Source organism: Pan paniscus, chromosome 4 (genome assembly GCF_029289425.2).
Source record: "Pan paniscus chromosome 4, NHGRI_mPanPan1-v2.0_pri, whole genome shotgun sequence".
NCBI classification, from domain to species: domain Eukaryota; kingdom Metazoa; phylum Chordata; class Mammalia; order Primates; family Hominidae; genus Pan; species Pan paniscus.
Genome location: NC_073253.2, coordinates 39084772 through 39109929, shown reverse-complemented (window position 1 = coordinate 39109929; position 25158 = coordinate 39084772). Strand labels below are relative to the sequence as shown.

Sequence of the window (25158 nt, the reverse complement as noted above, 5' to 3'; positions counted from 1 at the left end):
CAACATATGGAATGTTCCTCAAAGAGTGCCTGGCACAAACAGATGCTCACTCAGTGAAAGTAGTACCAGGGGCTGTTGTTTACTATTATCTTTAAAAGATAATAAGTGGTTATTGATTGAATGCAGACAGCTTGTCTTTGTGTTACTCATGCTTTCTGTAGTCAGATAATTCAGGTGGACCACAAGAGATCTTGGTTTACTGTTGCCATCAAGGTGGCTTACCCCAGGGCTCAGGGTCTGGGTGGGGGCAATTCTGAAAGACATAAGGAGAAGGGGATGGGGGAGGCTTTGTTCCCTGGGCTGGAGCTATATGAAAGACTCCCAAGTCTTTAGATCACAGCATCCACAGGCCGCTCCTGATCTATAAAAGCTCACTTTCTGATTTGTAGGCATTTTAAAAGACACAGATATTCTTATAAAGATGCTTAGCTAGTGATTATCTTCTGAGAGGCATGAGCGGCAAACTTGAGCCTCTTATGCTATAAATAAGAGATCGGCTACATAGGCATTTCCCTGGGTCAATCCTTCTGCTTTTGGAATCCCTCGTGCTGCACTTATACATTCTCTAAATTGTCTCCAGGACACACACTGGGTCTCATGACAGGAGGAATCTCCATTGAGAAGGATGATCTGTCCATAGTCGGCACCATAGTACAGAGAAAAATATACCCTCCACACCCAGGCAAAGGTTGACCACCCTATTCTCTGTAGTAACCCAGCCTAAATAAAGACAGCTTTTATTTTACAATTGCTCACAACATTCACCATTCACTGTAGCTGAGTGTACTCAGCTATCTGCAAAACAGCATCCCTGCATTATTGATGTGAGGGTCGTGAGACCTTGCCAAGTGTTTTTTCCATATTGCTTACTCTTCAACTTGAAAACTGATTACTGTGTCCTGAAGGTTATATTTTTAAAGGAAATTTTCCTCATGCAAAATGCTGGAATGTATTTTGTTCCTTGTTCACTTGCTGTTACATGTGTCATTGACTCCCAATCTCTGATGTGTTTCTTTGTTTTCTGTGTGTTGCAGGCAGCATAGTGTACCTCGGGATGATGGTGGGGGCGTTCTTCTGGGGAGGACTGGCAGACAAAGTGGGAAGGAAACAGTCTCTTCTGATTTGCATGTCTGTCAACGGATTCTTTGCCTTCCTTTCTTCATTTGTCCAAGGTTATGGCTTCTTTCTCTTCTGTCGCTTACTTTCTGGATTCGGGTAAGGTTTTCTCCTTCATATTTTATAGTAATGTGTTTATTCTTCATAATTCTCCACTCTAGAGAACCTTATTGGGAGGAAATTATCCCTTCACACATCTCCTTCCATATCCTCATGTCAGCCCTGGAAACCACAATGCTGGTTCTTAGAAATATAATTATCAACTCTTAATACAGGACAGAAGGGAACACACACCTATGTTTTCATAGCTGATTATTACTTCTAGAAGAAGAGTATTGTTTTAAATGGAATGCTGTTTCTATGGTAGAACACATTCACACATATATGCTGCTTCTGAAAATTTAACGTAAGTAGGAAATAGCTCTCGTCCTACCTGTTATGAACTAATTAAAGGTTTGAACCATTCAAGCATGCTCTTAAATTCAGGATTAGAGTGTCTCAAATAAATGCACTTTTATTGGTCTATGTTAACTTGGCATATTTAACTTGGTAGAAAGCCTCCTTGAGATGTAATTTTTATTAAGTTCCTGACTTCTGTTGAATTAACAGAAGTTGTGCTATTACCCAAATGCAGTGGTAGAGTGTAGCCGATGGTCATTTTCTTTAAAGAGCTTAAAGCACTTGTAACTATACTAAATGAATCCATAAGCATAGAAAAACCTAATAGCTGAATAAGGAATATATGAGAAACTTTGCTTCAATAAGAAAAAAACATAGTAAAAATATAAAATTTTTGTAACGAATGGGTACTAGGCTTAATGCCTGGGTGACAAAATAATCTGTACCACAAACCCCCACGACACAAGTTTACCTCTATAACAAATCTGCACATGTTCCCCTGAACTTAAAAGTTAAATATATCTATATATAAAATTTTTGATTCATGATTAAGAACTTAGACTTTTTTTTCAAGATGTCTAACACAAAATGAATCTGTAGGAATAATATACAATTTTTAAACATAAATGAAGAAAATGAGGGAAACGGGGCTGGGTTATAAACTTTAAAAGCTATCAGTTGTGGTTGTTAGTGATACATCACCACAACCTACAAAGCAGAACACAGTTTTGTGAAAAGAGGTCAGAGGACTATAGCATGTCTTTCTTAATTATGTATAGTAGCATTTCCCACAGCTCCTATGCTACATTCTGCACACAATGAGCACTTAGCAAATACTTGACTAAGTGACACAAATTTTAGGAGCTTTCCTTAGAGTGAAGACAGTGCATTTCAGTAAACCAAGATGGCTGGAGAGTTTGGGAAAGTGTAAAATATTTTGTTCTTGGGGGAAAAAAAATGTTCAGAATCAATCATTTGCTTTGTAGCAACGGAGAAAGGGGAGAGGAGGCTTTTTCTCCACAGGGGAGCCCCTTGGTGCTCAGTTTCTGTGAGATTGGCTACATACGCTGCTGACTTGAAGATGGATTTTGGATTATGGACTCAAAGGGTTTCAGCAGACCTAAATGTTGAATGATTGAATGAATGAATGAAGAACAGATGTTACTTGGGGCTATTTGTTAAAGGACCTTCTCAGTGAGTAGATCCATAGGATAAGATATTCTTGCCACCAGGAAAGGCCAAGCTTCCTTCTCCCTTTTATTATCTATATAATACCACTAGCCTGTCAACAGAAGGCTAACAGCATAAGTGCTGAATTTTCCAGTCCTTTCAGTTTGCAATCTTTTTTGGGAAATTGAAGCAATATCCAAAGACCCAAAAGTACATGACTGTGGTCAAATTATTGTGGCAATTTTAATTGCCAGTCTGGATTGAGACATGGTCATCCCAACAGACTGTAGAGAAAAAGGTCCATTGTGGTGGCTGCAAAATATTCCAAACCAATGGCCTGTCCAGAAGCGAATTCAAGGGCAACATAAAAGCGGAGACAACTTAGATGTATTCTTGATATTATCCTCATTCCTACTGCAGACAAATCATTCTTCAGCCAACAGGTCAGGACTGCCGGGGGCAGGGAATCAAGAAATCCAGGTGTGCCCTACTCCTGCCCATTATCATGGAGTCTTAGGAAGGTCACGCAGGCTCTCCTGCCTGCTTTTTCTTTTGTAAAAGAAGACATTAGGATTTTGCATTCTTACCTTGGAGTGTGAAGATCAAATGAGATGATGTATTGAAAGTACAAGGTAGAGAAGATAATGTAGGATAATGTTTAGAAACACTCACTCATAGTTTGGCATTTCTTATCTCCTTTGTTCCTCCTCACGTACATTTTGCTAAGCTGTTCTATGTTGATTGCCTTGGAGTGACAGCAGGGGAGGAGGCAGAAAGAGATCCCTTTCTGGCTTTTTAAATTTCAAGTCTGGCCCATGCAAGAAACAGAAAGGCCTAATCAGGGACAAAATATTTGGGAGAAAACATGGCAAGTAAAATCAAGCATAAATCAAGTTAATCTCTATAATAAATGGTGAGTACCTAGGCTGGGGACAGGGCTGAGGGGGGAGTCATGTGAGCTTAGTTACCTTAGTCCAGGTGGCAAAATCTCTGCAGAGTTTTGTGGGATCCAGCGGCTGACAGGACCTGAGAAATGAAGTTATTAAGGAAAATGAGGGAAGAAATCTGTATTGGTCAGCATTCTCCAGAGAGATAGAACCAATAGGAAAGAATGGATAGAATAGATAGATAGATAGATAGATAGATAGATAGATAGATAGATAGATAGATATGAGACAGGACTAATTAAGGCAATGGCTCACACAATTATGGAGGCTGAGGAGTCCCATGGCAGGCCTTCTGCAAGCTGGAAATGCTGGGATGCCAGTAGCATGGCTCAGTATAAGTTTGAAGGCCTCAGAACCAGGGAAGCTGATAATATAACTCTCATTCCAAGGCTAAAGGCCTAATAACTCAGGGTGCTGCTAGTGCAAGTCCCAAAGTCCAAAGGCCAGAGAACCTGGAGATCTGTTGTCCAAGGACAGGAGAGGAAGGATGTCCCAGCTCCGAGAGAGAGCAAATTAGAATTTCCTCTGCCTTTTTGTTCTCTCCAGGTTCACAACCGATTGGATGGTGCCCACCCATGCTGAGGGCAGAACTTCTCCACTCAGTTTACCAATTTGCATGCCCATCTCCTCCAGAAACACCCTCACAGACACACCCAGAAATAATGCTTTACTAGCTGCTATAGTTTGGATGTTTGACCTTTCCAAATCTTATGTTGAAATTTGATCCCCGGTGTTGGAGGTGGGGCCTGATGGGAGGTTTTTAGGTCTTGGAGGTGGATCTATCATGAATAGATTAATGTGAGTGAGTTATTGCTCTATTAGTTCTCATGAGAGCTGGTTGTTTAAAAATAAGCCTGGCACCCCCCAGCCCTCTCTTTTGCTTCCTCTCTCACTGTGTGTTCTCTGCACATGCCAGCTCCCCTTTGCCCTCTCTCCTGAGTGGAAGCATCCTGAGGCCCTCACCAGATGCCCAGTCTTCCAGCCAACAGAACCATAGCCAAATAAACCCCTTTTCTTTATAAACTGCCCCACCTCAGGTATTCCTTTATAGCAACAAAAATGGACTAAGACACCAGCTGTCTAGGTATCCCTTAATCCAGTCAAGTTAACATGTAAAATTGACCATTGCAATATTTTTCTTCTTCGCCAAAGTTTATGGGCTATTTTACTTTTGCTTGCTTTGTGAAATGCTACCTTCATGGCCCAGGGTTTTTCTCAACAGTCTAGAGTTTATCTGGGAACTCTGTTTCTGAATCTCTGAGGAGTCTCATCAAAGTCTCTTTTTCTCCAATTCCATTCCAATTCAACTCAAAAAACATTGTAACACCTACTCTACTCACTGGAACCATGCAAGGCCTTTCATGGACATAGCTGAGCCTTCACCTCAAGGTGCTTACAGTCTGTACAGACAGGCAGCTCTTCCAGTCCCCACCTTCCAGGAATTAGAGCCTGAAAAGAGGGCACAAGGGGCTCGGGAATCTCAAAGAGGAGGGAGAAAACAATAATAACATTGGAATAAGAAAATTTCTATTTAAATGATCTTCTTGTTTTCAAAGGCATATCATATTTAAACCCTTCATTCCTATTACTTATTAACTCAGTACAGAAGCAGCTGAAGTTTTATATATTCTTTTTTTTATTTAAACTTTCTTTATTAAAACTTAAGCCAGAGAATTAAGATTCTCATCCTAGAGACCTTAAATAAAAGACCATGTTTTATCTACTTAAACAACTCCCTCCAACCATATCTGGTCCAGTTTTTAAATTGAGAAAAACTAGATGAAATAACATTCCAAAATGTTGGGAATGTTTCTTTTGTGGGCCTCTGGTGCACAGAGACCCCGCACTCCACGCATTTCCTAGGAGTACAGTACTTGCCATCCTTTCTGCTTTGAAGCTTCTTCTCCCAGGGCCCTCCCACTCACAGCTTCCCAGAGGCATTTCCTGAGACCACACACCCAATGGGTCTCAGAGAGTTTCCTGTTTTGTCTCCTTGGCAGCACTTACAATTGATGCCTGAAAATATTTACTTTTTATGTTCTTCTTTCTCTCCTCCACCAGCATGTAAATTCCAAAGGGCTGGGACTGTCGTCTTGTTCAACATTGCTTAATTGCCCATGGCAGAGTGGGCATGGGTATTGTAGAAGACAGTGGAGTTCAAGCAGCAACCAGCATAGTCTGACTTGCAGCCATCTGTGTCATTGGCTAGTTAATCATGAAATGAAATAGATAGGAAGCCTACTCAATTCTTACTTGATCTGTATAAGTAGAAAACTTATATGACTAGTGAATGAAAATCTAACTTGAGTCATGTCCCCTCCATCATTCCCAGACTGGAGCTGCTTTACAGACCCAGAACCAACTGAATGAAGGGGAGGCTGGGCCTCCTTGAAGAAGGATCTTTGTACCCAGCTAAATATTTATACTGTTAGTCTTTCTCCCAGCTTCCCCAAAGGGACTGAAGGCCTTTTACCAGTATGACTGTGCATGGGAGAAAGGAAATAATCAGACTTCTCAGGGCTTGTGGACACTGGCTCTAAACTGACACTAATTCCAGGAGACACAAAATGTCACTGTGGTCAACCAGTCAGAGCAGGGGCTTATGGAAGGCAGGTAATCAATGGTGTTTTAGCTCAGGTCTGTTTCACAGTGGGCCCAGTGAGTCAGGCACTGAATCCATCCCGTGCCTGATTCCACAGTTCTGGACTGCATAATTGGAACAGACCTACTCAGCAGCTGGCAGAATTCCCACATTGGTACAGAATCCCCACATTTAATTGGTACAGGGCCTGTCCATCAGCAACATTTACTAGGAATTTTAGAACAAAGAGAAGTTCTAGTTCAGAGAGTCCAGACTTTTCATTTTGCAGATTGAGGTGCAGTGGTGGAACCAGGAATAACTCAGCTAGGACTTAAATTGCACTTAAAGTCATTTTAAACTTGCAACTCTGTAAATAAGTAAAATGTACATTCTGAATCCAAGGTTTACCTGTGTGTTGATTTTATCAAAAATGCTACAGATTTCCAGTTGCTGTGTCTTATTTCATTGCTGAAGCATCATTAGCAGCACTGTTTCTGCATATAAAAGGGACTAGAAGGAGTTCTTATTTTATTTTATTTTTTGTTTTATTTTGTTTTTTGAGATGGGATCTCACTCTGTCACCCAGGCTGGAATGCAGTGGTGCGATCATGGCTCACTGCAGCCTTGACCTCCTGGGCTCAAGTGATCCTCCTACCTCAGCATCCTGAGTAGCTGGGACCACAGATGCATGCCACCACACCCAGCTAATTTTTAAAAATGTTTTGTACAAACAAGGTCTCCCTATGTTGCCAAGGCTTGTTTCAAACTCCTGGATTCAAGTAATCCTCCTAGCCTTGGCTTTCCAAAGTGCTGGGATTGCAGGCATGAGCTGCTGCACCTGGCCAAGCTCTTGTTTTAAACTGAGATCTACTTGGGTTTATATATTTTTTGTCTCCAAATGTGCTTTCCTCTTAATTCATCAAACCAAGTCATGAGCATATCTTCTTAGAAACACAAATATGTCCAGCTGACATATTGTATATGACTTTAAATGTTTATTCGGTACAATGAATGATTTTCCTGCCTGGGGACAACAGCGTTGTGTGGGAAGGAGGACTAGGACATCACCAATTACTCATCTGTCTATCACTTTCCTAAACGAATCTCACACCAAGAAACAGACACTTTCCTCCCCTCTTTTGTTATAGAAAATTAGAAAGATGGGAAATGGAGTTGGCACCATTGATTCATTTTCATTTGACCCAGAATTAAATTATTTGTAGCCAGTCACTGTTAATTATGGGAATGATAGTACTTTGGATGCTAGGCAATATCAGAGTCGGGAGCTTCTCACTGAGGGCCTGGCACTGCTAAGCAGGAAGGTCAGGAGAAAAATATAACAGCAACAGAAATTAAAATGAAATTTCAACGTGTCTGTATATCGTAAATGAAAGAATAGTAATTTCTTCCTCTGTGAATAGAGCCTACCAAATGTGTACTTCATAGCTATTTGCAATATTCATTCATTAGCTGTATTGAGTTATAGTAAGAATACCTTGGCTTTGTAGAAATCATCACCATTAACTGGAATTATTCAGAATGCTTTATATGTAGCATCCCATTTATTTCCACAATTGTTTTAAATAATTTTTCATGTAAAAATTGTGTGCCTTTTTTATTAGAAAATTGAGGCACAGAGGCCAGGTACCGTGGCTCATGCCTGTAATCCCAGCACTTTGGGAGGCTGAGGTGGGCAGATCACGAGGTCAGGAGATCGAGACCATCCTGGCTAACATGGTGAAACCCCGTCTCTACTAAAAATACAAAAAATTAGCCAGGCGTGGTGGCGGGCGCCTGTAGTCCCAGCCACTCGGGAGGCTGAGGCAGGAGAATGGCGAACCTGGGAGGCGGAGCTTGCAGTGAGCTGAGATCGCGCCACTGCACTCCAGCCTGGGCGACAGAGCGAGACTCCATCTCAAAAAAAAAAAAGAAAAGAAAAGAAAAAGAAAATTGAGGCACGGATTCATTATTGCTTCCAAATATTCAACAGACACCCAGTCTTCTGAATTTTGGTCTGATTCTGAGCTATGAGGTTTTTCCCTTCAAAGTAGTCTTTTTCTTAAAATAATCATATTGGAAAAATGCAGTCATTTAAAATTGTTTAAGACTTTTAAAATGTATTTTATCAAACACCTCTATAGTGCTTGCCGCGTGAGAGATGCTGTGTTCAGCACTTTATATTAGTAAATATTGACTCTCATCAGTGACCCGATGAGAAAGATGCTATTCATTATTCATATATCTTAACTGTATGTCATAAATGAGGAAGTTGAAGTACAGAGAGGTTAAGTTCCTATCTGAGGTCACACAATAAGTAATGTAATCAGGTTTCATACCCAGGCAGTCTGGCTCCAGGGCCCATGCTCATAACCATCAGGCTGTGCTGTGCTTCAGACTCAACCAGAAATGTCTCTGATTTCATATGGCACAACGTATACATGATATGTGCTCATACGTGTTTGAACAGATCAGTCCAAAAATATCTCTGGCCCCAGAGCATCAGAATGGAAAGACCTTCCCCAATATGTAAAATGAGGCAACAGTCAAGATTATCTTTAATCCAAAAATAATATAAAACCCAAATTGTAAACAGTGTGTCAGTGTTTTCTTAGAGCTGCGTTGTCCAACATGGTAACCACTAGCTTCATGTAGCTACCAAGCACTTGAAATGTGACTAGTCCAAGTTGAGATGTGTTGTAGGTATAAAATACATAGCAGTGGATTTCAAAGACCTAGAACATATAAAAGAATGCAAAATATCTCAATAATTTTACATTGATTACACGTTAAAATAATATTTTACATATATTGGGTTAAATGACTATATATTAAAATTAACTTTACATGATTGTTTTGTTTTAATGTCTCTTCTGGAAAAATTTAAAATTACATATGTGGCTCACATTTTCTATTGGAAAGCACTGTCTTAGGCAATGCTTTTTACTTTCCAACAAAAAGGCTGACCTTTTGGACACATTTTGTTTCCCAGTATACCCTTTAGCAAAGGTACTATTGATCACAAAGGAGAAGGAACAGAACAAAAGATCTTCCAGACCCACAGTGTATAATTGTGAAAAATTAGCCATATGCACTCTTTAGAATTCACTCTCTGGAGCCCACAGCAGGAATTTGTGTGCTTCATGCCTGCGCCTCCAACAACTGGTGATGTGCCTGGCCCAGAGTTTGATTGGGCGAGGGGGTGGATAGAGGGATAATGGGTGGATAATGGGTAAATGAAGGGTGGGTGGGAGGATGAGTGCAGGAATGGATGAGGAAATGTATACAGCAAGAGGCTAGATACATCTGCATGTTTTATCATTAATTATAGAACATCATAATGATCATCACCATCTTTATTCATGGCACCTTTAGATGCTATGGGAAGGCATTCTTCCAACTCTATCAATAGCTAATTTTTTTTCAAGACAGTATTAAAGTCTTGATCCATGACTACCCCACTTCCCTCAGTGGTACTAAGTCTGCTACTGTGGATGCATAGACCTCCACAGTTTTAGGGGGTTAGGCCACCAATCTGATAGCAAACCAGGGCTAAGGGAGTTGAATTGCAGCTGTTTTCTTAGCAATGCAGTTTTCCCCACAAATTATATACTTAAAGATCAATATTTTTTAAATAACCAAATTTTCTACTCATTATTCTATTCATAGTTTACATAATATTTAGAAAATGACAACTTCATATATCGAAGAATATTATTTTTCAAATTGTGGCTTTGGAAATTGAAGACTAAAGCTACCCAAATCATCCATCCTTTGGCATTGCCACTGGGCAAAGGAAATTCTTGTTCTTGATTTGATGATGAGTTAGGTTACCAGTATGTGTTTTTCTCCCATTTCTATCTTTATCACTGATAGCAAACATGTGCCTTCTGATCTATATAGCAACCTTATTTTCTGTGCCAACCTAGCCTATTCAGAAAGAGTGTTAGGTGTGTGCTCTTTCATCTAAGCCTCTGAGCAATCTCCCCAAGGTCTGTGATACTCTACTTTCATAAAGTGGAAGAGACTGAAAGATTCATCTTTGGACTGTTGCTCTAATCCCTTATTTCTGGGTCCAATTTATAACATAATAAATTGGCTCTGAATTGCTTTGCAATTTGCCTGACAGTTCAGTGTCTTCTCTCCTTTTTGTTGATTCCGAGTAAGAATTAAAAGAATATTTTTCATGCAAGTTATTTGTAATTGTGATTCCTGACATAGGCCAGACCATTCACTAATCTTTTTATAATCCTATAATACTTGTCTTATAAAAGCTGCCAGAGTCAGCTCTTGGTAGACTCTGCCCTCTGTTTATTATTTGTATTGAACATTGTATTATTGTATTGACTTTACAATGATTATTCAACTGTCTCCTTAATTATGTTCTTGCAGAATGTCCCATTTTCCAGTGGAAATGGGAAATGGAAGATTGAGGTAAAGGGCTGCTTGACAATTATATGGTGAAATAAGTTAGAATGAATTATTCTTTGTTACATACTAGCTAGAAAATTAAAGCAGAATAGAATTACTCAGTAGAATCCCTTCTCAAGACAAAGAATCATCAAACATTCCATAATTTCTCTCTAAAATGCCATGCTTCAAGCCATTTTAAGTACAATTACTCTTTTTATCTATAACCTCCCTCTTTCATTGAAGAAACCTAAACCCCTCCCCACCTTTGCCTGAAACAGCGTACATCAGTGTGATGAAGCACAGCAACAAACATAATCCCCACTGGGTTGCCATCTGAACTGGAGTAAGACGAGGCGTGGCTGTGAAATTCACAGTCAGGCTTCCCAGTTTCCCAATGAGGTTTGTGCATACAGGAAGACTTGGCATACTCTGTCATCCTGTTGTGCTAAACTGGTTTAACTTGTGTGCCTCACATTTCCCAGCAGAGGAGAAATTTTGTCTGTAATGCTAACACATTCTTTGCCTTGCACAATATTGCCACTTGTGAATTTGCCTTAGATTATTGGGGAAAATAAATGAATATATTTCATGATATTTACCAGATGCCTAGTATTGAGTCATGTGCAGACCTATTGCGGTGTTGTGCGTGTGTGTGTTTGTGTGTGTGTGTCTGTGTCTGCTTGCCTGTGCGTTGGGGAGATTCTGATTCATTCTAGAAATGTGTTTAATACAGAATGTTTTAGTTTCTTTATATTTGTATAATTAAAGTTGCAAAAACCTAGAACTAATATTTCTTAAGGAATAACTCCAACTCTGAAATTCCAAATATTAACATTCTATTTCATTTGTATAAATTAAATTATTTTGAATCTGGCTAATCTCACACCTACGTAGAGTGTGAATTTCTATTCTTATTCCTTCTGTGCCTCTTATTACCAAGGATAATTAAGATTTGACATTTTTGACAGCTAATAAAATAGACTTAATATCCAATACTGAGAAAAATTCTTTATAAGCCACTCTGATCTCATTGCTTCATTTATGTAAATGTTCCATTAAATATAACTGGAAAAAAATGAACTTGAACAGATTTCAACAGTAGCTAACTGATCATTCTATAACGAACACTAAGGTCTCCATGTAAACTGGATTTAAGGATGTGTTACCCATCAGTTAATGTAAAAGATATTTGTGTCTTATATTATGGACTTTTATATAAAACCAATTATATTTTCCACATTAGCCCCCCACTGCAAAACTTTCTCAACCCTAGCGCTATTAATATTTTGGACTGGATAGTTCTTTTTTGTAAGGAGCTGTTCTGTGAGTTGTAGGGTGTTTAGCAGCATCTCTGGCCTCTACCCTCTAGATGTCAGCAGCAGCCCCCAAGGTATGACAACCTAAAGGTCTCCAGACATTGCCAGATATCTTCAGGGAGCAAAGAGGAGCAAAGTCAGCTCTATTTAAGACCTACTGATACATGGGAATTTAAGGACTTTCATTTACATTTTTTTAATTTCTTCATATATTTTCAGAAATTGTATCTTAGTGTAATAAACAACCAAAAAGCAACAAATAAGGAAATTTTTAACCCCTCACATGCAATATTGAGGTAGAATCATAATGGGAAACTTCTTTTTAATTTATAAGATTTGGGGGTTGGGGAGTGGCAGATTTTTCTTATCTTCAAAACTTACCAGAGGAACCAAATTATGTTGTAAGACCTGAAAGCTCTTGCTTTATCTCTTCCCTAAATATTTTTCTGATGATCATTATAGCATCTGCAACCTTTTTCTGAAATGCTCACAGGTGTTATAGAAGCTCCTGGAATGCCCAGTGGGATTGCCCAGTGTCCTCTGAGCAGTTCAAGGGAGCTCTCTCCACGACAAGGACCATCAGGTCATTTGGTCAAGGGGTGACCACAGCAACTAAGGCATAGAGCAACTCAGGAACCCTTTGGGGGCTCCATTGCTGTCAAAACTTTCAGTCTAGCACCCTCAACTTCTATTATGGTCATATTGGTTCAGAAAGTGAGGTGTATCTTTCTATTCACTGGAGATCTTTAAATCATCAGAACAGATTACTCCAGGAGACTTGGTATGCCAACTACAACATTGAAGAGTCTGGGAAATTCAGTTCTTTTGCGTAAACACTTAGCACATGTCCACTGGGCCAGTTAATGGGGACTCAAGAATGAATATGATGAAGTCCCTACCTTCAAGGGGTTTATGGGATGTGAAACACTAGTAATAGTAATAATTTCTTCTCTGTTTAAAGGACATCACAGTAGGACAAGGAGTAATTTTTTTCCCAAAATATATCATCAGCCCACAATAAGAAATGTGAATGCTTGGATTGTTTTATATATCGCTGAGTCTAAATAACTTTGCAAAGGATTTAAATAGAAGCCTTCTCTAATTCTTCAGACTCACTTATCCCTTAGTATTCCTTAGCAGTTCCTTGCAGCCTGCTTTACAAACAAGTACTGAGAGACATCCAGAAAAAATAACCACGTGAAAAAGAGGCATTGAATAAAAACCAGCCAGATTGCCTAGAAGCCCCTACAAGTTGGTGTTTTCTTATGTAACAATGATTTGTAGAAAACTAACAGGCAAATCTACAGTCTTCCACTTGAAATTATAGCCACACTGCAAAAAAAAAAGAAAGAAAGAAATTATAGCCACACTGAAGTACATTTATCTTGGTCCAGAGGGGGTGGCATATCCTGACATACAATAGTGCCTTCATGAAGTTTAAGTTATAGCTATTAAGAGGATGTCCAGAGTCCTGATGAAACATTAATGAGGATGTTGAAAGTCAGTAAAAACTAGGACTATTTTTATGCATTAAGAAGTTAAGCCACAGAGTAGGGAGCTGGGATTTTATGGTGCAGAGAAACGGATTCTTCACATCAAATGAAAAAAAGGAGTAGCATTAAATTATTTGTGACACAGACATTTTATTTCATACTAGGATTGTGTGTTATAGTGAAACCACTTATAATCTGTTCAAAATATTGTTGAGTTTTAAAATTCAACCAGCTTACTGTATCAATAAGCATCACACATTTGTTTTTTGTCATGATTAATATGTGATATTTGTTTTCAGGGCTTTTAATGATCACAGATAGCAAGCAAGCATGCAGCTTACCCCTTGAAAGGGCCTCACTCTGTCACCCAGGCTGGAGTGCAGTGGCCCTTTAAGGCTCACTACAGCCTCAAACTCCTGGATTCAAGTGATCTTCAGCCTCCCAATGGTCTTTGTAGACAGCCTGGTGGAGTCTCATGGCACAGAAGATTAATTAAATGATGTCTTTCAATTTTACTATCTGCATTCCATCAAAAAATAAAAATAAAATAAAATAAAATTCAACTAGCTATCCATTGTATGAGCTCCTCAAGAAGCCCAGGCAAGAGAATTGTATGAGTCTAATACGGTGCAGTATAGAGCCAGCTCTGAGCCCCCACCACATGCATTTGTTTCTTGTTTGAGGGTTTGGTTATGGACTTGGACTTGGTTGGCTGCCTCTGTGTGTGATGGTGCTAAATCTGAAGACAGGTTGAGTCACACCTCTAAGAATTTTAGGTAGAACCACCGCTGTCATAGCCCAGAGAAACTGATATAGATGCCTAAAGTTTGTGAATTTTAAACTCTTTGAACAGGAACTCCCACTAAGAAACACACTGTGACCCATTATATATTTTATATATGTATATTATACATTACAAATATGTTTATAACACAAATTTCATGAAATGATACTTATGCTTATCCTTATTACTTAGGTTGCACTTAAATATTTTTATCACTATCTCATTTTTTAAAATGCTCTTTACCGTTTATAGCTACTAAACTAAATTTTGCAACCCATAGATTGAAAAGCACCAGCCTAAGTGGTCTTCCCATGTCCACTGATGCGTAACTATGGCATCACTTTAAACAGAGGCAAATACATGAAATGGTGCCATATTTTCACCTACCAGTTGATGCAGGATGACATTGTAAATCCCGTGGTTTATTTGGTACACTAGTTTGCTGCCAAAATGACCTTTCCCTAAATTGCATTTGTTAAGAACACTGCCAATACTTCTTTATCATATCAAAGGCTCTAAGAAAATCAGTTATTGCTAAATAAATAAACATGCTTTAGTCCTTGACATCAAATTTGCATGAAATGTCAATAGCAATTTACCTTACAGAAATCTGAACAAAAATGAATCAGTGCACACTTCCTAACTCTATTAGATTTTGTGTCATCTCAACAATGTACTTATATTGTGTGTCTTTTTAAACAAATACTTTAAAATTCACATATTGCTTGGAGTGATAGTAATATTTTTCTTTACTACCTTGCTTTTTGAGGCAGTGCTTCCTAAAGTTTTAGGGCCAAGACCTATTTGAAATTCTGATGAAATCTATGGCCCATCTCCTAAAAATGAGCACTATTTTGATTCCATAAACCCTCATTTGAGCACCCTTACCCTGGGTAGAGGTCACTGTTTCTGTCATCTCCCCAGAGCTCAGTCAGCAGCTTGTATAACTAGCTCCTACTGAAAGGAAGCATTATATTCCATTCTATTGATATCTAAACCACCAGCTCCTTATTTTATTCTACAAGTGTCCCTTTCATGTTTACTTATTTAGCAGTAATATCTACTGGATTGGGACTAGAGCTAATCTTGGAAATGACCCCGTGAGTCATTTCAACTAATGTTTGTCAACACATTAACCTAATTTAGTGCTGCTGTGGGGTAGCAGTGAGTAAATACAGATTGCAGACAGTACCCTAGAGGTGTTTGAAGCTGTTTCCAAAGTCCCCACATCAGGAATGGGACATGGCACAGCATCAGTTTTTAAAAACAAGTTAATTAAAATATTCACTAGATTATAGGAAATCAATGTAAGTTTTGATAAATATCACACAAAACACAACCATGAGCTGAAAAGCCAGCGGAATCTCATGTTAAGCTCTATCAACCACCTGAGACAAACACCACTGCCACCTCTTGGTAACATAGCTTAATTGCAGGTTCAAGTTTTTGGAGGCATAATAAACCTATATTAAATACAGAGACTATAATTTTTACATTGTAAAATAATAGAAAATATATGTTTGTTGATATGCTGGGATAGGGAGAAAGCATGTGTTGTTAGAGTTTGCTTTGGCTCTGCCCTTTGCGTCTCACATGAGCTGTCCACACCCTGATTTCATGTATTCTCTGTACCTTTTGGCAGGATTGGAGGAGCCATACCCACTGTGTTCTCGTACTTTGCTGAAGTGCTGGCCCGGGAAAAGCGGGGCGAACACCTGAGCTGGCTCTGCATGTTCTGGATGATCGGTGGCATCTACGCCTCTGCCATGGCCTGGGCCATCATCCCGCACTACGGTAAGAGGCTGGCCTTGCCCCAGCTGGGCAGTCACTTCATTTTGCTTCAGGCTCCATTCCCATCTTCTTCCTCTCTTCTAAGGGCTACTTTGAGAAAAACTACTCATCATCATGTTTCTCCCTTTCATAGTGTCCAGGAGTTTTTCCCCTCTGTGTAGAGATCTGTATAAAGTAAGACTGTATCAAATGCCCTTCTGGTTATATGAATGTAATGGGGGGAAAATATTTTCCTCTACTATGCTTTCACAAGATTTCTGGTCACCAAAATGTGTGGGGTGTTTTCTCCCACTGACCAATTCTCCAATAGCTGGGTGTGCTACAATTTAACTCAATTCTGACACTATGTTACTTGGGGTTGGAGTCAAATGGCGCAGATTAAGGGCTCAGTCCCACAAGACTGCCCCCCATTTCAGAGGCCAATTGTAAGTCCAGGCCTCTGGAACTTCTGACTGACCAGCTATAAATGGGAGGTTCCTATACCCCCCACCCTCAGGTTTGATCATTTGCTAGAATGGCTCACAGAACTCAGGGAAACAGCTCTCATTCACCAGTTTATGGCAAAGGATATGGCAAAGGATGTAGATGAACAGCTAGGTGAAGAGAAACACAGGGCAAGGTATGTGGGAAGAGGTGAGGGGCTTTCATGAGTTCTCCGCCTCACCACCCTCCCAGTGCCTCCACATGTTCAACAACCCAAAAGCTCTCCAAACTCCATAGTTCAGGGATTTTTATAGAGGTTTCTATAGGCATGATTGATTAGGTATGATTGATTATTAACTCAATCCCCAGCCCCTCTCCCCTTCCTGGAGGATGGGGGTGGAGCTGAAAGCTCCAAGCTTATGATCATGGCTTGGTCTTTCTGGTGACCAGTCCCACTCAGGAGCCCACAAACAGTTGTCTCGTTAGAACAAAAGATGCTCCTATTACCCAGGAAATTCCCAGGAAATAGAAGTGTCAGGAACCATGAATGACGACGAACACATATGTTTCTTATTATAATCACAGCATCATAGTGTACTGTTGCATTTTACTGTGTTTAAAGTAATCTCTTTCATTTGTTTCCTCTGTGCTATCAATGCTGGGGATTCCTCTCCCCTCTGCCTCTCCTACCCTAAGTAGAGGTGGGAGGATACACAGATCAGCAGCAGCATATAAGACAACATGACTTATAGTTGTTCTTGGGACTGCCATACATATCAAACACACAGAAGCACCTTTACTCAACTCTTGTGGGCTCAGTCCAAAGCTCAGCTCCACATCAGCCCCACCTCTTCTGGCAACTCAGAACTGGAATGGGAGCAGGAAAACTCCTGTTGTATGGCCTGTTGAACTGCAGAACTTTAGAGGTGACTCCACCTGTCCACACTCCCAGATCCCCTCCTCAGTTTCTCCTAAGCTCTTACTTTTCTGCTGCCTCAGAAACCTGTACAGGTTGCATGTTTCTGAGCAATACCCCTCAGAAGCCAAAAGCTCCAAGTTGCTTCATCTATAAGCAGTGAAATGCATGGAAAGGTCAATTGAATCCAGAAATCAAATTCAATATATCAGGAAAGGGGAGAGAAGTGTTCTGGTTGCGTGTGTGTGTGTGTGTGTGTGTGTGTGTGTGTGTACATGCACACACACATGTGCACATGTGCCCAAACAGGCTAAAGTTTGCAAAATAGGAATACCGTATAAATTAAAACCACATGACTTCAGAAACTCACTCTCTGCTCTAATCTAAAAAATTAGATTTCAAAAACTCATTCTTTGCTCATTTTTTATTTCTCTGCTTTTGTTTTAGAACATGGTAATATTTCATTATAAAACACAGTTCTGTTAGGGAACAACCTTGGTGAGGTTGACTCATTGCTAAAATCAGACATAGACTTTAGTATTTAGATGTCTTTAACTTGTTTTTTTAACTGAGTTTTAACATGCTGAGTTACAAAATCATGTCACACGCTTTCTTTTGATGAACCTGAAAAGTTACATGAAAACTGAAGTCATATTTAACAACAACAAAAGCAAGATATAAGGAATTGGTTACTTGGCCTGAAGAGAACTTCTTTGCTGAACATTTACGTTGAGTTCAGGGTGCCAAGCTCAAGTGGTGGGTTTTTCATTTTTAAACTCTTAGGTCACTTCTGGGCCAGAGATGCCCTCATACAGGCAGGTCCCCATATCCACCATGAGGCTTGTCTTCTGCCACCATCCAAGGAATTCAAGATTTTTTTTTTAATTTGAGATCTCAGGACCTCAGCCACCCTCAGAACCTTCCTCGGTAGAGCAGCGTCTAACTCATGCCCCACTCAACTCACTGGTTCAAGTGGAAAAGCCACTCAGGAATTGCTTTATAGGAACTATGTTTAAGAAGGTGAATAGGAAATGCAGAGTCCAGCTTTACCCATCATTGCTCCAGAGCCACTGCTAGTCTATCCATTCATACTCTTTGTGCATATTCAAATAAGGGCTGCTCCAGGTAGGTAGCCAGAAGTGCTGCCCCACTTATCATCTCTGCCAACTACTCACAGAGGGCTCAACCTGGCAAATTTATACAGCAGCTGAAGTGCTTTTTTTTTCTCTCTCTCTCTCTCTTTTTCTTTTTTTTTTTAATACCTTCTTAGCCGGCCTTCAGGCCAGCCTTGTTCTCTTTTCAGCCTCTGATGAGAGCCTTGCTCCTTGGCTCTCGCTGAGCTTGCTCTCTGGAGCCCCTTGTCTCCCTGGTTAATGGCTCTTTCCTGGTCCTCCCTTCCCATCATATCACTCAGAATTTCACCTGCTGGCCTTCTTAAACACGTAACTCACACTGGCTTCTGCAGCCTACGTGTGTCCATGTGTCCACCAAGCCCGGGCATGACTGTTTTTATTTTTAGGTTTTTTTCTCACTAGGGATTCAGTTCCTCTGACTCTGCCTTTCACACATCCCTGCCCTTGAACTCTGGATGGTTCCAGATTTTCTCTCCTGCCTTGTCACCGGTCAGTCAGTGGCCAACCCACAAAGAATAAGCATGATCACCACTTTCCTTTTTCCAAAGTACACTTAAGATACTTCTTGTTTATAGCTACAAGGGCTAATTAATTCATATATAACTAGAATGAGGGAAAGTTGGGAATCATAAACAATGCATGAAAAGTTACAAAAAACAATGATGACACAACAAAATTAAATGTCGGAGGCTGACATCAACTTTTATGTTGACAACACCTTGAGAAATAATGACCAGGTTAGGAAATGAGTAATGTCAATATGAAAACCTTATGCCCATGCTTTACTAAAGGCTTTCCATGGCCAGAAGTGTGGCAAAAAAACATATATTTCATTCAATTCTGTCCACAAATTAAAATTAAAAATGAAAAGCTTTAAAAATAACTTTCCTGAGGTCCTTGTTGTACTCTTGCAATTTGAAGAGTTTTAATTTTTGTTTTAAAGTTTAATTTTTTAAATCCTGTGCTGAGGCTTCTGGAGTGCTAATGACATTCTATATCTTGAGCTGGGTGGAGGTTTTTAATGAATTTTTGAATTGTAAAATTCATTAAACTGAGTGCTTAAGATTTGTGCATGTTACTATATGAATGTTACACTTTTTCACAAACACTTTTTAGTAAGTTTACCACCTCCCCCATACCCTGAAAACACTCATGCTTGGATTTTGCCCCACATCAATCAAATCAGATTCTCTGGACAAGAGACGCAGCATTGAGAGTTTTTATTCTTATTTTTTTCAGCTTTATTGAGGTATGATTGACAAGTAAAAATTATATACATTTAATATGTACAACTTGAAGGTTTGATATATGTGTACATTGTGAAATTATTACCACAATCGAGCTAGTTAACATCTTTCATGTGTGTATGATGAGAACACTTACTCTCAGCAAGTTTCAAGTATACAATACAGTACAATATTATTAACTATAGTTACCATGCTGAATATTAGATCTCCAGAACTTATCATCTTATAACCAAAAGTCTGTGCCCTTTGACCAACATCTCCCCCCATCCCTCAATTCCTGGTAACCACTCTGAACTACTCTCTGTTTCTATGAGTTCAACTTTTCAGATTTCACATATCGGTGAGTTTGTGCAACATTTGTCTTTTCATGTCTGGCCTATTTCACTTAACATAATGCCTTCCAGGTTCATTCATGTTGTTACAAAGGGAAGGATTTCTTTCTTTTTAAAAGCTGAACAAAATTCCAATATGTGCATATATGTGTGTGTGTATGTATGTACATAAGTATACACATACAGTTTTAAAGCTTTACTGTTTTTACAGTTTTATAGTTCTGAACTTACATTTAAGTCTTTAATCCATTTTAAGTTGATTTTTATCTATGGTGCAAAAGGAGGTTCCAATTTCATTCTTTTGCATATGGATATCCAGCTTTCCCAACACCATTTATTGAAGAGACTATCCTTTCCTTATGGGGTATTCTTGGTGCCTTTATCAAAGATCAGTTGACTGTATAAGCATGGGTTTATTTCTGGGCTCTCTATTCTGTTCCGTTGGTCTATGTATCTGTGTTTATGCCAATACTATACTATTTCAATTACTATAGCTTTGTAATATAATTTGAAATCAGGAAGTCTCCAGCTTTGTTCTTCTTGCTCAAGATTGCTTTAGCTACTCAGGGTCTTTTGTTGTTCCATACAGATTTTAGGATTGTTTCTTCTATTTCTGTGAGAAATGACATTGGAACTTTGATAGGGATTACATTGACTAGGTAGATCTGTTTGAGTAGCATTGACATTTTGACAATATAATTCTTTCAATCCATGAATACAATATATCTTGCCATTTATTTGCCATCTTCAATTTCTTTCATTAGAGTTTTATAGTTTTCAACATACAAATCTTTTACCTTCTGTGTTAAATTTATTCCTAGTTTATTCTTTTTGATGCTATTGTAAGTAGGATTGTTTTAGTAATTTCTTTTCCAATATTTCATTATTACTGTGTAGAAACACAACTAATTTGTGTCTCTTGATTTTGTATGCTGTCACGTTGCTGAACTCATGTATTCTAACATTTTTTGGTGACATCTTTAGAATTTTCTATACATAAGATCATGTCATCTGCAGAAACATACTCTTGTTTTACTTCTTTCTTTCTGATTTTGATTCCCTTTCTTTCTTTTTTTGCCTAATTGCTCTGGCTAGGACTTTCAGTACTATCCTGAATAGAAATGACAAGAGTCTTCCTAGTCTTAGAGGGAAAGCTTTTAGATTTTCACCATTGAGTATGTTAGCTGGGAGCTTGTCATTGATGGCCTTGATTATGTTAAGGTACATCAATAGTTTTTAAAGCTTCTGGGTGGTTCTAATGTGCAGCCAGGTTTGAGATTCTTCAGCTTCCTGTCCATGAAAGGCCCAATGGGTGACCTCAGAAGTTTGTTTTTCTGCTGGGCCCCTAGAACTTGATGGTATGTACTGGGTGGGAGTGGGGGGATGTGAATGAGAATAAGGAGAACAGTGAGCCTGATCTGTTCAGTGTTTGAGTTTCCATATTGTTGGTTTCATCCACGCAAAAACACTTTCCTGTCCATCTGGTTTAGAATCACACTTAAAAAGTAATTTTGACATCTAGATATCTCTTCTTTTCAGTGATACATCTTTTAACTTTACCTAAAATAGACAAGGGGCTAAAAGTCTATCCACTTTCCCTGAAGCCTCTGAAAAAAACTAAAGGCTTATATCTCTCCTCTGAAATCTGCATTGTATAAATGATGCCACAGTCCACAGAAACAAGAGTGGGTCCGCCCCTGCTGCTCTGTCCTCTTTCACTGAGGAGGCCTTTGAGTGCCCACCACTCGCTGTGCATTGAGTTTGCACCCTGCAGAGAATGAACACAGGAGTGTAATAAAGTGACTCAGAGCCAGGACCTCAGCCTTCTCATATTAGTAATGGGCTTTGCTCTGGAGAGAAGGAATGGATAATTGGCATCCACATTGCAAGTGTATTTCAAATGATAAATAACACAGAGGCTCGTGGACAGAGGTGTTCGCTGTTTCTGGGTGTCGCCGTTTAGTAATTAGGGCAGAGCAGTCAGTGCACAAAGCCTGAGCCTGATGCTGTGAGACTGGAATTCTGGCCCCTGACGAGCCTCTGATGCAAAGTAGACCTTGAGTGGGTCACTAAGGATTCTGGAAGGAAATCTGGAAGGATTCTTGTGAAGTTAGACACTGGAATAAGGGATTGGATTGCTCTAAGGGCTAGTGAGTTAAGACATGGGCTGTGGCCAGGAGTTTTTGGTGGACAGTGGAGTCCACCCAGCCTGCTGAGACCTAGCTTTTGTACCAGTGTGGAATAATGATGGTGCTTTCTCTTCATATCACTGCTATCAGAGTTGAAATTTTCCCCGGAGACAGATGGTTGCTAACATCTGAAGGTTCCCAACTTGAATGGACCTCACCCAATGCTGACAAGACCTTAGGAGGCAGAGTGCTTGGCTGTGTTCACGCCAGCACCTTCCCTGCCACCACTCCATTCAGGAACTTCTGGGCCGTCTGTGTCTCCCCCATGGCAAAGAGCAGTCCACTAGAACAAGGGAGGAGGAAGAGCAACAAACTGAGAAGGAAATGCCCTTGCCTCAAAAATCAGGTGCCTGTAACAGCTGAAAATAGGTATTTAGAGTTGGCTTGGCCGAGTGCAGTGCCTCACACCTGTAAACCCAGTGCTTTGGGAGGCTGAGGCAGGAGAATTGCCTAAAGCCAGGAGTTCGAGAAAATTTGGCTCTTCTTGACCTAACACCCATTCTCAAGCCTAGGCCTTCTGACCCATAGTGGGAATTGGCTACTGGTTCAGAAATAAATAAGCAGTATCTTCAAGAACAGATAGGTCAGGTGTAAAGGTTCTCTTTCAGCCTTCCTGCCCTTCCTTTCTCTCTCCACACTCTGTAATAATCAGGACACATCAGCATTTAATGGAAGCCCCAGTACCTCAGGGGAAATGGGAACAGAGAGCTGAATCACAGGCACTTTCTACGTTGGCTGAGAGCTTTCATTAGGCCCAGGCTTTGGAATTGCTGCTAGACTGCGGCACTGTCTGCTCCATTAAACCCTCTGTCATCATTTTCCCTTTTAAATTCATGTGCGCATCAGATGAGGTGTTCTCCCCTGTGGTGTGCATTACAGTGTGTAGCAAAGGCGTTCAATTAGCTAAATGGGAAAGTTCTTGTTTTAGCATGAAAGGCCACAGCTCTGAAAGCCCACAGCACACTGGGCCTCATCTAGCCCCCAGAATAGCCCCATGGCCTCTATCTGGCTAGCCCTTCACTGCAGATGTTATAGGGTCAAACTTGGGGCTCCCATAAACGTCAGACTTACCCCACCCTACCTCTCCAGCCGTGATGAGATGTCCAGGCTTAAAAATACATGTATTCCCAAGGTTGTCCAAATTACCAAAACGTCCCTACTTCCTTTGGCTGGCAGGAGAGGCAATAGCTATCTAATTGAAGAAGGAAGCAGGGAAGGATTCCTGATTCCTCAACCAGGCAGATATTCAACAAGAAGGAAGAAGAAAGTCAGCTTCCTTGTTCACAAGAAGGAATGCACTGTGGCCAAGGGAAAGAGGTATAAAGTGAGAGGTATTTTGAGTCTCAGACCTGCTACTTCTGTGAGCTCTGTCAAAGCTTTTCAGTCTGATCCAGCCCACTCTCCTAGTCAGCATTGTAGTAAGGATTAAGCAAAATAATCTTGTTAGAATACCCAGTGTGTATTTGATGCTCAAAAATGGTAGCTCTTGTTGCTATCAGGTCATCCTACATGGGATACCCAGATTGTCAGAGCAGCCCAAATGTGAGCTACATGAAAAAAGAGGGAGAAGGAACTAAAAAGCATAAACCCTGCCTAAAGTTTGAGATTAGAGAAGTCAGAGAAAAGAAAAAAAAAAGGATAGAAGGTAAGATAAAAGAGAACCAAGGTATTAAAACAATACTGTAAAATCTTGATGACTTTTTACCCAATAAATCAGAATCCTCCATTTTTCTGTTGGGTAATTTAATATTCAAGGGGCATGTACTATATAAAGACCCATTTTCAAGGCCATGGTGCTATCGTTCCCAGATAGAAATAACGAGAGTCTGACAACTCCAACCTGTGAGCATCAACTACCCGCTGATTCTGCGGGTTATATGGGCAGCACCAGAGCCAAGCTCTATCGCAGCACCAAGATGTCAGAGATCCTGGAGACAGGCAGTCAGTGCAATTGTTAACAGCATGGGCTTAGAGGGAAGGCCCTACTTCCAAGCCACCTCTGCCCTCTCTAGCTTTGTCATCTTTAGGACAGTAACCTAGGCTCTCTGGTCCTCTGTTTCCTCATCTATAAAACAGGGATAATAATAGTATGACCTAATACAATTGCTGTACGATCGCATTACTGGGTATGTGCCCAAAGGATTATAAATCATTCTACCATAAAGACACATGCACATGTATGTTTATTGCAGCACTATTTATAATAGCAAAGACTTGGAACACACCCAAATGCCCATCAATGATAGACTAGATAAAGAAAATGTGACATATATACAACATGGAATACTATGCAGTCATAAAAAATAATGAGTTCATGTCCTTTGCAGGGGCATGGATGAAGCTAGAAACCATCATTCTCAGCAAACTAACACAGGAACAGAAAACCAAATACCACATGTTCTCACTCATAAGTGGGAGTTGAACAATGAGAACACATGGACACAGGGAGGGGAACATCATACACCAAGGCCTGTTGGTTGAGGTAGGCAAGGGGAGGGAGAGCATTAGGACCTAATGCATGTGGGGCTTTAAACCTAGATGATGGGTTGATAGGTGCAGCAAATCACCATGGCATATGTATAACTACGTAACAAACCTGTACATTCTACACACACATCCCAGAACTCAAAGTAAAATAAAATAAAAAAATACAATTGCTGTATTAAAGGATGGCATACAAAAAGTGCCTGACACAGTGCCTGGCACAAATGTTCATTAAGTGTAGTCTTTGCACAGTGCCTGGCACAAATGTTCATTAAGTGTAGTCTCATATTTTCATATTTGGGACTGAAGTTTGGGTCAGGGAGGAAGAATTAAAAAGAGGAATATTTAAAAGATTGTATTTACCTTTTCCTAACCATGTTTTCTCAATGGTTCACCTGTCATTTGAAGTTGTGGAGATGGATAAGAA

General features: G+C 39.9%; 1 protein-coding gene across 1 annotated transcript in view; it reads left to right on the top strand.

Moving 5' to 3' along the window:
• SV2C (synaptic vesicle glycoprotein 2C) overlaps positions 1-25158 on the top strand; it is a 253360-nt gene that overhangs the window by 113398 nt on the left and 114804 nt on the right. The window contains exons 3-4 of the mRNA XM_003810450.5: positions 1035-1215; positions 15859-16010. Coding sequence (XP_003810498.2) covers positions 1035-1215; positions 15859-16010 — 333 coding nt within the window. The remainder of the gene's footprint in view (positions 1-1034; positions 1216-15858; positions 16011-25158) is intronic.